The sequence below is a fragment of the Vipera ursinii genome (assembly GCF_947247035.1).
Source record: "Vipera ursinii genome assembly, chromosome: 3".
NCBI classification, from domain to species: domain Eukaryota; kingdom Metazoa; phylum Chordata; class Lepidosauria; order Squamata; family Viperidae; genus Vipera; species Vipera ursinii.
The window spans coordinates 164,276,944-164,288,421 of NC_139516.1; the positions used below are offsets into that span (position 1 = coordinate 164,276,944).

General features: G+C 38.1%; 1 protein-coding gene across 2 annotated transcripts; it reads right to left on the reverse strand.

Annotated features, from left to right (window-relative positions):
* Positions 1-831: 831 nt before the first annotated feature.
* On the reverse strand, positions 832-11,118 carry TGIF1 (TGFB induced factor homeobox 1). Of its 2 annotated transcripts, none has more exons than XM_083357953.1 (3): positions 11,011-11,118; positions 3,122-3,348; positions 832-1,858 (listed from the first exon to the last, which is right to left on the reverse strand). In XM_083357953.1, the coding sequence occupies exons 1-3, from the start codon at positions 11,024-11,026 to the stop codon at positions 1,310-1,312; spliced, it is 792 nt and encodes a 263-aa protein (XP_083214079.1). In that variant the 5' UTR covers positions 11,027-11,118; the 3' UTR covers positions 832-1,309. The 2 variants fall into 2 exon arrangements, with proteins under 2 accessions (XP_083214079.1, XP_083214080.1); XM_083357954.1 differs by lacking the exon at positions 11,011-11,118 and adding an exon at positions 10,728-10,767.
* Positions 11,119-11,478: the final 360 nt, after the last annotated feature.

The following is an 11,478-nucleotide window of genomic DNA, read 5'->3' on the forward strand; positions in this document are numbered from 1 at the left end:
TTTTTCCACCATCACTTTCCACCATCTCTGCATTTGTTTCATCTTCTGCAGTTCCTCTACAGAAAGAATCAAGGAACTTGCTAGATCCTGCAATGGAAGAGAGAAATTTGGAAAAATTCCATTAAACTTCCTCACCATTTTCATGTTCCAGAGATTAGTGAGACATGCAAGAAAGCTGACAGGGGAAATACTCAAGCAATCCCAAAAGCCCAAACAGACCTTGAGTGGATTATTTCAACATTTCTGCAGAGATTAAACATGATGGTGAGAGGCATGAAAACCAATTGTCCATTTTCAGATCACATTGCTGCACTCTGAAATAAACACCAGATTTAACCTGTGACCATCTGCGTGTATTTGGAGGCGAAAATCCAGGTCCCACTTGAGAATGGCTAATATCCCTAGACAATGGGAAAAATTATGTGTTTAATAATCCTTTGGGGCAGGGCCATTTTAAATTCAGTTTTCAGATAAATATGGATTTCTTATAAGGCATTTTGGAAAACAATCTTAACAAACCATACTGAAATAACCAGTGATTAATCAATAAGACAATGGAATCACTTATTTTTAAATAAACAAGGAGCTTGCATTTAAATGCTTACTTGTTTAAACAGAACTGTCTACAAGCAAGAATATGCCAAAAACTGTACCAAAGGAAATATATTAAGCTCATATAAATCTAACAGCATGTTTCATTGCCAGCAACTTATAATCAGTAGTAGTATTTTTTTTAAAAAAAAATAGTGTTAGAATAACTGAATGTCTCCATGTTACAAATTTGCTACATTTTGAAACACTAGTTCAACAAAATACTCAGTGTAAATCAACTATTAAAGAAAATATTTTATTATATCATTAAAAAGTATAATCATTCAAATCCAAACATTTTAAAATCTGAATTTTTTTAAAGACAGCCTGTTGGTATATTTTGTTCCACATGGGAATGATATGAATACTAATCTTGTAACTAAATATTGCACAGTCTGAAAGAGACAAATAATGAAAACAAAACAAAACAAAATCACATGATCTTGGGAACTATCTCACATTATGAAAAAAAAACCCCTACTAAGAAACTTTAAAAGGAGGAATTTGCTTCTACAGTAGCTTTAAGTTTATAATTCCTGGAATGACTGGAATCCACTGAAGACCATTACAGGGATAGGAAGCTTCATTTCAGCAATCCCTTGTGCAAATAAGATTAATTAGAACAAATAATGCAGTTAAATCCTTGATATCATTGAAAGAATGGCCACATCTTTCTATTACATCCCTGTTTGGGGGGGGAGAAAATATGAAGAACAATTTATGCCATGAGTTTTGCCTGCAATTCCATCTCTGCTGCCTGTTTCAGTGCAACATCCACCAGGAGCTGAAATCCACTGAAGTCCTGATTGAGATCTGGGGGAGTTGGAGGAGGAGTGTTGAAAAGCCCACTTTGTGCATTTGAACTAGGTCCCAACTTATCCTCGTGCAATAGGAGACAGTTGTCTGTAAAGCTGGTAGATGAAGCCCACTGAAGATCATCTGTGGTCTGGCCTGTACCAATGAGCTGATTGAAATGGAAAGGGACATCTTTCAGTGCAGTTACGGTGGTATGACAAATTACCGAGGGACGAGCCAGGAGAGATCCAGGAGAAGAAGCATTACAAGTCTTGTTTGATCCTGGGCTAGAAGAGAGAAAGGAGCTCTCAATCAGGGGAATGCAGTTTTTTGAGCTGGAAAATTCCGCTGGGTGGCCCTCAATTATCTTGGTCCCTCTTCGTGAGATAGTAAATTGATTTGGATCCTTCCCATCCTTCCTCAACATGTCAGGCAAAAGCCTGCGCCGTGCATTGATGAACCAGTTGCAGACCTGAGAATACAATGACATTTTCATTCTTGCTTTCATTCAATTCCAATTATATCTTGCATAAAAGCAGTTCAGCTAAATGCCTGAATCCCTTCAAGCTAGATTCCTGAACCTAATCAAAAAAAAAAAAAGGCTGGCAAACAAGTTTTGACACACCCTAAAGAGAGTCTTTCTTGGTTTGGCCAGCCCTTCCTCTCAGCAGAAAACCCAAATATTGCATTGGGTAAAGCCTTAAGTTTGGTTTTAAGTCTGAATATATGTAATGAACAAAGAGTAATCCAATTCATTACAGTTAGGTTAATTAACAACAGGAAAATATTTTCCTCTGAAACAGTGACTCCTCCCTAAAGGAGTTACTGATTTGCCTTGTTCAATTGACTATGTCAACAGGCAAAAGAGGGATTACCTCACCAAGTTTACCCTTGTTTGAGTATCAAGCCAGTTTCCTGGGCAATAAAAGAAAGTCCAACAGTCCTTTTTTGTTTAGTGCACAAGAACTGTTTCTCCTTACAAAGAAAATGTGTGGGATACCTACAAAGAAATAATACCAATTACTGAGCCAACATGGCAAAACGAGATTTACAATAAAGCCCATGAAATAGGCTGAACTGACACATGTAATATTTTAAAAAATAAATCAGGCAGTTAATGGATTCGAAGAAAATTGTGTTTAAAATCCCACAGACAAAAGGAGTATAATTTACATACTCAGAATTGTACACTTTTTTTCAGAATTTGGAACAAAAACCAACCATTTGCTTTCTTAGGTAAATCAGAGTGCTGACAATTAGACATGAACTGATTTCTAATTATCCAGAAAGAAGTATTTCAGTAAGAAAGGGCACTGAGTTTCAAAGGTACTCCATCCAGAAGATTGGAAAAACTGAAATTACATTCTTTCCATCACTGTTACTGCTCACGTAAATCAAGATTTCTCATCAAGTTGGAAGCTTAAATTGCCCTAATAAAAGGCACAGATGGGCACTGAACATTCATACTTATTTTAGGCACTGGCCAAAAGGTTAGTCCTGGGTAAGGAAGCATCCATACCACTTAAGCTATGAACCTTGTGGGTCTTACAGCAAAACCCAGGCTGAAATAGCACCTTTGTCAATCAAACATCAAGACATTTTTTTAAGTAAAGTGGAAGCTAGTAGTCAATAGAACACTGAATGTTAATTTTCTTAAAAGCAAAATACATACTATTCATCAGGCAGACGAACTTGTCATTATTGCCTTAAGCTTCGCTAGGACACGCTTACATACCTGCAGTGTGGAAAGGTGCGTCTGTCTTGACAATAGTGCTTTCTCTTGTTCAGAAGGATAAGCATTGTAACGGTGCTCATACAGCCAGTCCCGAAGAATCTGCACCGATTCTTTGGGCAAGTTACCCCGTCTCCTCCTCTTGACTGAGCAGGCAGAAGAAGAGAGATCCAAGGGGACATGCATGCTATCATCATCTTCCGTCTCACTGCCTGATACTGCAGCAGCACCTACGATGCACATGAAAAGGCAGGTGTGATGCTACCTCTTCTAATTCTGCATTTCTCTACTCAAACACGTTATCACCGTCCTTTTGCAATAAAATGTGGTAATATGCAGCGATGAGGATTAGGCAAAAAGTCCTAGTATCTTTCATTCTGAAAATCTGGACAACTTGGGTATCTGTCTGTATACATGCAATGATTTGCTGTATTTGGAGAACCACACCAACAATGTGGATATGCATCTGGCCAATTTTCTTCAAAACCAACTCTACCACTTTTTACTAACTTAGAACAGTTTTTCAGAGCTAATTCACTTAGAGCACTAAATTGTGGTTATTTAATTAATTCACAATTTTTTTCTGGAACATCAGCTGTTTCCCATTCACAGTTGACCTTTTTAAACTGCTGCTCTTCATTACACCAACTTTATATGAATATTCTAACATTAAGTCATCTAAGAATAATAACTTGGTAATTAGAAGACATACTAAAATTAAGCCCAATAATAGCTCGATATGAGACTTCACACAAAACAGTTAACATTTTTCATGGAGTATCACAATCTCTTTTAGGAATAGAAATATCAATCCTACTTCTACAACTGTACTTGCAAATTAGCATTTAGCACTAATGTACTGAGAAAAAAATCGTGAGAAAATGATAAATTATGCCTCAGAATGATATCCACATTTCCTTCATCTTCTCTCTGAAGTCCTCAAGAAAGGTGGTTGTCTACATTAGAATGAAGTTTTTGGTCTAACCTTTCTATAGGGACTACAGATAGTCCTCATTTAGCAAACATAATTGGGACCAGCAACCCCATTGCTAAGTGAGGCAGTTACTAAGTGAGAACTTATATGACCACAACTGTGCTATCCATTCTCCCACTCCCCAGTCCTTTGAAATGCTCACCCCACTAAGTGCTGGGATAGCTGGATTGAAACTGACAAGATACAACTTTTGACTTTGCTTGCCTCCTAACCACTTCCCAAGCTCTGGGGGATGCTCATATAATTAGCAAGAAGGAAATTAATGTTTCAATTGAATGTAATTTACATTCAATAGAGAGGAAGGCATTACAAGAGAGTATTGGGGAATACACATAGAAAGCAAGATGCTGGCCTTGGCAACCATGAGCGTACTGAACAAATGGCCTGGTGTATCCCCCCCCCCACTGTGTACCTTCTTTCTTTCTTGTAAGGTTTCCTCCCCAATCTTTCCACTGCAATACTGGGAGAGACCAACAGGTCAGGCACAGGACAATACACAGTAACTATAACTGCAATCACATGGCTGAAAGTCACTGTGAAAGTCATAAATGTGGACACTGGTTGTAAAGTTATTTTTTTCAGCACCACTGTAACTTTGGATGGTTGCTGAATGAGGCAGTTGGTAAGCAAGGACTACCTATAGTTCAATTATTCTTTTAGCACTTCTTTAACAGTGATAACAGGTTTTATTATAAGAAGAACTCGGTATATTTTGGATTGGATAAAAAGGGGAAATGATTATAACTTCTGATCATAACTCCGTTTCCATGAACACAGAAATTTTCATCCTATATATTGAAACACATCAAGAAAATAGTTCAGTCTCTTGACAATGGCAGCTACAATCAAGACCTGTTCTTTCCAATAGAATAACAGAGCAAAACAGCTCGTCCCTCTGAATACTGATCTAGTGATGTTATTTTCTCAAACTAGTAAATACAACTATTACTAACGGTTTAATTAATTCAACAACCTCTTGTGAGAAGGGCTTGATTGTTCTTCTTTTGCACCGCCACCCTTTATTCTTTCTTGTTCCAAAGTAACACTAAAAATAAATTATGTAATTTATCCCCCAGTATAAATATGAAAACTAATCAAATTTGTTCTAGAGCTGGCAAAAGAAAGATTACTTTTCAAATTGGACCACATCAGGCTGAGAGCTGTGGATTAAAAAATAAATAAATACAGAAAACTTATTCCAATGCATCCCTAACGGAAGAAGCAGTTAGGCAAGGAATTAGGTTATTATCACCTCCATTCTAAATCCTTTCCATCCTCCATTCCAGTCACATGAACTAGACTGGAGCTGCAATTAAAGGATTGGATATCGTTCCAGAAGCCACATTCTGCACGCTTTCTGTGCTTTGCTTGTTCTAGCAATGGTCCTGTATCTTTTCAGAATGTCTGATGGTAAGGGATAAAAGCTGGGGCTTTCTTAAGCATAAAATACATTGATGGGAAGATGGTGCTCAATGTTTATTGGTGGATACTTTTTTACTAGTAACTTCCAGGGTTATTTATGAACATAAACTCTGGTAACCCAATTTGTTATTATACCTTTTAAGAGATACTGTTCAATAAAAATTGTAAGTTTTCAAGGTAAATAAGAAATGCATTTGTATCTACCAACATCAGCATAACAGATCATGTGCAGGGCTAAGAATGAGATTTCTGGTGTTCAATTGTATCAGGGCTCAAGATCTAATTTTGGTCATGCTGTGTCACTAGTGTCAGTAAACCAGGTGATTACAATACAATGGGTCAGTGTTCTCTAAATACAATGATAAAGCTAACTGTTGGACCATTTATCCTGAACAGAATACAGAGATTAACAAGGTGTCCTGAAACATAAATGAACCACCAGCTGAGAAGGGGGTGGTGACAAGGTGGAAAGCAAAGGGAAAGGCCCCAGACATTTGCTGTAGATGCGGATTGGTTTATTTGCATTTCCAGATATTTATCTAGTATATTAAGTAAGGGGGTGTGGTGATGTTTACAAAACTTTCTTAACCATTGCTGATTTAAACCTGGTTTAATTAACTAATCAACATTTCTGAGATCACACAGTGTATCTAGACACAAGATCTGGGTTCATCCAACAGGCTTGTGGTTAGCCAGTTTGTGATCCAATGCATCATGTGACCATAATATATGAAAAATGGGGTCTCTTTTCATTGTGTTTGATATAATTTATAATACGTTACACATTCATATGGTCTCTTTCAATTGAGGATTTTGTGACAGAGGTCTTCCCATGAATGGAACAAATGTAAAAGGGGGAGGCATTCAATCAGGGTTTGAACTGTACAAGGCCAGATTTTTTTTTTCCACCAGTGTGCTTCCAGCAATAAATAGCCTAGGTTTCAGTCTGATACCGGTAGTATATTTTTATTTGCTAAAACTTTTGATAGCAGAAAGTAATATAAAAAGGTAGTTTATACCTTATAGAAACCATAGTAATGTGTCAACAGAATGGAAGACCCTTCTTTCCATAACAGTCTGATTCATGGACCTTTAGTCATTGCTCTTTCCATACACAGACAAAAAATGGGAATTCATTCAGGGATGTAATAAAAAGCAAATCAATGGATCCTAGTATATTACAGAAGATTGACCCCTAAATGCTGAGAAAAGCAATCAAGCCAAACTATTTCAGCTACCTAGAACAGAAGATTGCCTTAAAAGTAAAGAAAAAGAAACAAACAAGTTTGAAACTTGAAATAAAAAGTGTTCAAAAGCTAGAAAATTTATTCTGGTCCCTTCAAAACAAAATACAAAAGTTGATCTCCTCATCCTATAAACATAAAAAAGAAGAACCAGTAAAGCTCCTGAAAGAAATATAAATAAAAATTAAAGCAAGAACAAACCTGCAATACTGAGTGCCCTTTGATCTGCTTACTTATTGTGACATGTTCCCTCTGCTAAGAGGTTAATGATACAAAACAGGTTTAGGCTAAACAGGAGAAAAATGCTATGCAACTTTTTTTTGGGGGGGGGAGAGAGAAAGAGAATGAGATTTCAATAAAGAAGCACTAACTCTTTGAACTGCCGGGAAGGAGACCCTGAATTTGTGCAGAAGCTGCAGTTAACAGGAAACTACAGGGAGCATTAGATGCAAAGTAGTCTAGCTGATTTTTTTTTTATTAGAGCAAAGGCCACATTGGTGCTGCCATGGCAGTGTTTACATTGGAGCATTTGTGCTGATTACTAACAAGAGAAAACCAAAGCTAGCCTGTAATCAGTCTGTGCTCTGCATTTCCTGTTTTAACAAGGAACAGTTAAAAGGTGGTCTGACTCGGCTGCCTGTTTCAATGCTTTGTTATTTGTTTCTTTACAGAATTCTTGCAGGGAGAAATATTAATTTGCTGTTTTAACACAGCAGATTACAATTTTTACAATTTTCACATGACTTACTTGGTCATAATGTAACCAAAGCACCAATTTCAGTGTTAAAAAATAGCTTATTTCAAATTCATCTGAGGACTGAGAAATATTTAGCTAACACCAATTTAACATTGGACAACATACTAATGTGTGTGTGTGTATACACACACACACACACACACACAAGTTTTGTCTGTGTTGTTGAAATAACTTTAATGTTCAGTAGTCATTTATTCTTCTGGAGACAATAGTTTTAACAATACTATTTGTCTAACAAAAGAAACCCAAAACCAGAGTTATAATTGGCAGGTACATTATAAGGTCACTTTGTCCAAAGTTTACGGGCACAGTTGATTTTCATCTCATAGTGCAGGACTCAATTTGAAAAAGTCCTTTAAAGACATGTACAGTATGACAGCTTGTCTAAATATATTTAAACAAGGAAAAATATCTTTTATGTGTAAATTATTTAAATTATTTGCCAAAAAGTTAACATGAAATTATTCCTTAAGCCATGGCCACATCTGTAAACCATGCATGGGTAAAATATTAATTAATTCCTTGATTTTTGGATATTAAGGAAATGACAAACCTACTGAAAAATTTAACCTTATGAAATAGTGGGACTATTGGGGGGGAATATTACATGGGAAAGTGGTACATACCAGCTGCTTTGATAAATTTTCAAAATGCCTTATATCACATAAGTTCACTTTGTGCCATAAACAATGTACAAAACTGCTTTCTCCACAAATCTCTTTGTGTGTGAAACTCTTTTCAAGCTGTTTTCCAGAGCAGCTCAGTAATTTTCCAGAAAACAGAATTTAAAAATACAAGCTTTAAATTATTCCTAATTTGAAAACTTTAAGTACACATGTGGTATTGACTCTTTCAATGCAAGAAAGACAAAATTACAAAGAAAAATAGCAGACTTGAGACTGACACAAAAGTTATTATCTGCTAAGATAATAAATATTACTTGAAAAAAATAAGAACTTCCCTAGAACTGACTTTCTAATAATTACAAGCATATAATCCTTTCAGGGTCATTTTGGCCAGAAATTTATAGCATCCTATCTGTGATCTTTATTGTAGAAAGGATGTGTATCTAACTCTTTAAAAGTTAGAAAAGATAGTTTAGAGATTTGAATAGGAATATAGTTCTTCAAAAATCAACATGTTTTTCATTACAGAATGAAATCTCACCATATTTTAAAATAGAAAACTTTTAGCATAGGCAAAAAAATAGATCCCAAGTTGTAGTGACAAAGGAAATTTTTAGACATGAAGTAAGAGGAAATAAATCCCAGAGATACACATAATCATTATGCTAAAGTTTAGTCACATGTAACTCAGTGTGTGCTTTCACAAAACAATGGTTAACGCCAGATTTATCACAATTTGTGTAAGCATACATAAGTATAGTATACTGTGCAGTTAATAGATGTTTTAAGAACACTTTCACTGGTCAGTGAAATTTGAAGTCTACTAACTCATCTATCCTACCTTTAATATTTTTAACCCTATGCATATTTCTCAGACCACAGAAACTTACACCACCAATAGAAAAAATACATTCATATAAAATTGTACAAATCTTTAGATTACAGCACAAATAAAATTTTACTCTACACCACAAGTACCATCAACCATCCAACTTTTCAAAATGTTTTTGTTCTGATCTCTTTTATATTCCATGTACCTAAAAACTTTTCCTCATGCTCTTTTTGATCAATTCTTCCACTCCTCAACTCCTTCCACTTTCTTTCATGCACTTAATGTGTTGAAAGTTTTTATTAAACACTGTCTGGCCCTATGGAACAGGCAGCATGATTAAAGTTGACAAGACAGAAGCTCCAGATTTAAACACACATGCACAAAACAGAGCATCTCACATCCACCCCTCCCCCTCCCCAAAATCTTGGAACAATGGATCAGCAGGAAGGAAATCAGCTCACCCCCCCCCCTTTATTTGTTCAAAATAAAGAGAGCACAGCAGCAGTTACAAAAAGAACTATACAAATTATCCAGTCTGGATTTTTTTTTGTCCAATAATGTTACAAATAGTTTTGTTACAAAGTTCAAAAGCAATTCTATTTGTCTTTAACTTCAGAGGTAGGCCATGGTATTGTTGGAGCACATACTGTTACCATTTAATGATTCTAACTAACTTGTTAGCTCAGGTTCCTTTTTATATTTCATAGTTACATGTCGCTACACAAGAACAGTTGCATGAAAAGTTTTAGATGCATCTCAAAAGCAAAAATAAGTTGCACAACCACACACAAAGCCTGAATCGTTAAAACAGGAGTTACATTGTGTCTCTCCATTTAACTACCTAAGCCACTGACTTTTCTTTCTTTTTTTTCAGTGTGTACGTGCAGCTAACTATTGTAACATAAACTACAGGTAGTCCACACAGGTAAAGAAACTCTAACTCACTGGGGCAAATTACAAAAAAAAACGTGAACAAGAGACTGTGCTGCTAAATTCACCCAAACAGCAATGCCTACAAGACATTTCACCCTCTCCGGGTTGTTGTTTTTTCCCCCAAAGTGATGTCTCAATTATCTTGGGTAGCAGCCCAGGCTTGCATCTGGAAACAGCCTATAAACTTGCTTTTGTGCCCTCTTAAAATATAAGCTTCACTTTCTTTCTTTTTTTTTTTAACACGTCCAGAGTCTTAAGCGTGGGAGATCCGCTCTCCAGGCTTTCTTAACCGATTTTTTGCCGAGGCTCCACCCCCGCCCCTCTGCCCCCTCCCTACGCGACAAGCGCAAACAAAGAAACTACTTCGAGCACACGCTGTTGCTAGTCTAAGACAGCATTTCCCAACCTTAGGAACTTGAAGATGCGTGGACTTCAACTCCCAGAATTCCCCAGCCAGCTACGCTGGCTGGGGAATTCTGGGAGTTGAAGTCCACGCATCTTCAAGTTCCTAAGGTTGGAAAACGCTGGTCTAAGAATTCGTTTTCGGATGCCGCCTTGCTCAGTCAAGCTCGCGCTTTTCACAGAAGAAGGGAACAGAAAAGGTGAAAGAAGCAGGCTTCGAGAAAGAGCCGTCAGCGGGTCGGGGAGAGAAAACTTTGGTTCGGACAAACAAACCAGGCCGTGGGGAGACTTTGTTGTTTGACAGGGCGCCAGCAGCTCATGTTTTGTCCGAAGGGGGAAGCCCCCTCACCTGCCCACCCCCACCCCCCCACCCCCTCAACTTCGTGCTAAAGCTGTTACCAAAAGGCCCGGCTTTTTCAAAGAAATGGAGAGGCAGAAGTCCCAATCTCTTCCACAGCACCGTACTCTCTTTAAAAAAAAAAAGAGTTGCGTACGCCCCACGCAACACAACTCTGCCTGACAATTGTTTAGCAACGCCACGAGGTAGGCAAGCGAGGGCTCCTTGTTGTTGTTTTTTTCCCCTTTCTTCTTTTTTCACTTGGAGCCGCTGGAGAAGCCGAGAGAGAGTGAGAGAGAGAGAGAGAGAGAGAAAGACGCCTCAGAGCAGGACAAACCTACTTACTTTTCTGAGTTTTCATTTCGGTGCCTTCCCGCCTTCTCGTGGAAGATTTCTCTCCCCCCCCCCGCCCGCCCGCCCTCCTTTTATTGCGAAGAAGGGAGGAAAAAAAGCCGAAAGAAACTTTGGAAAAAAGAAAAGAAAAAAGAAAAACGGGGGTGGGGGAGGAAAAAAAAAAAGAGCGGAGGAGAGAAGGCAGCCTCCAAGCAGTCTTTTTGCAAAGGCAGCGTCTGACGCGCGGGATGGACGGGGCTGGCTGGTGCAGAAAGTAACTTGAGAGTGGCCCTTCTCGCCGCTTCTTCCTTCTTTGTTCTTCAACTGGTGCTTGGCACAAACTGCTGCTGCCGCCTCCGCCACGAGGTGTGCCCTCCCCCACCTCCCGGCCCTGACTAAGCGGGAGAGGAGCCAGAGCTGCCCCTCCCCTCCCCTCCTGCAGGCTGGCCGGCTGGCTGGCTGGCTGGCTAACGGCTTTTG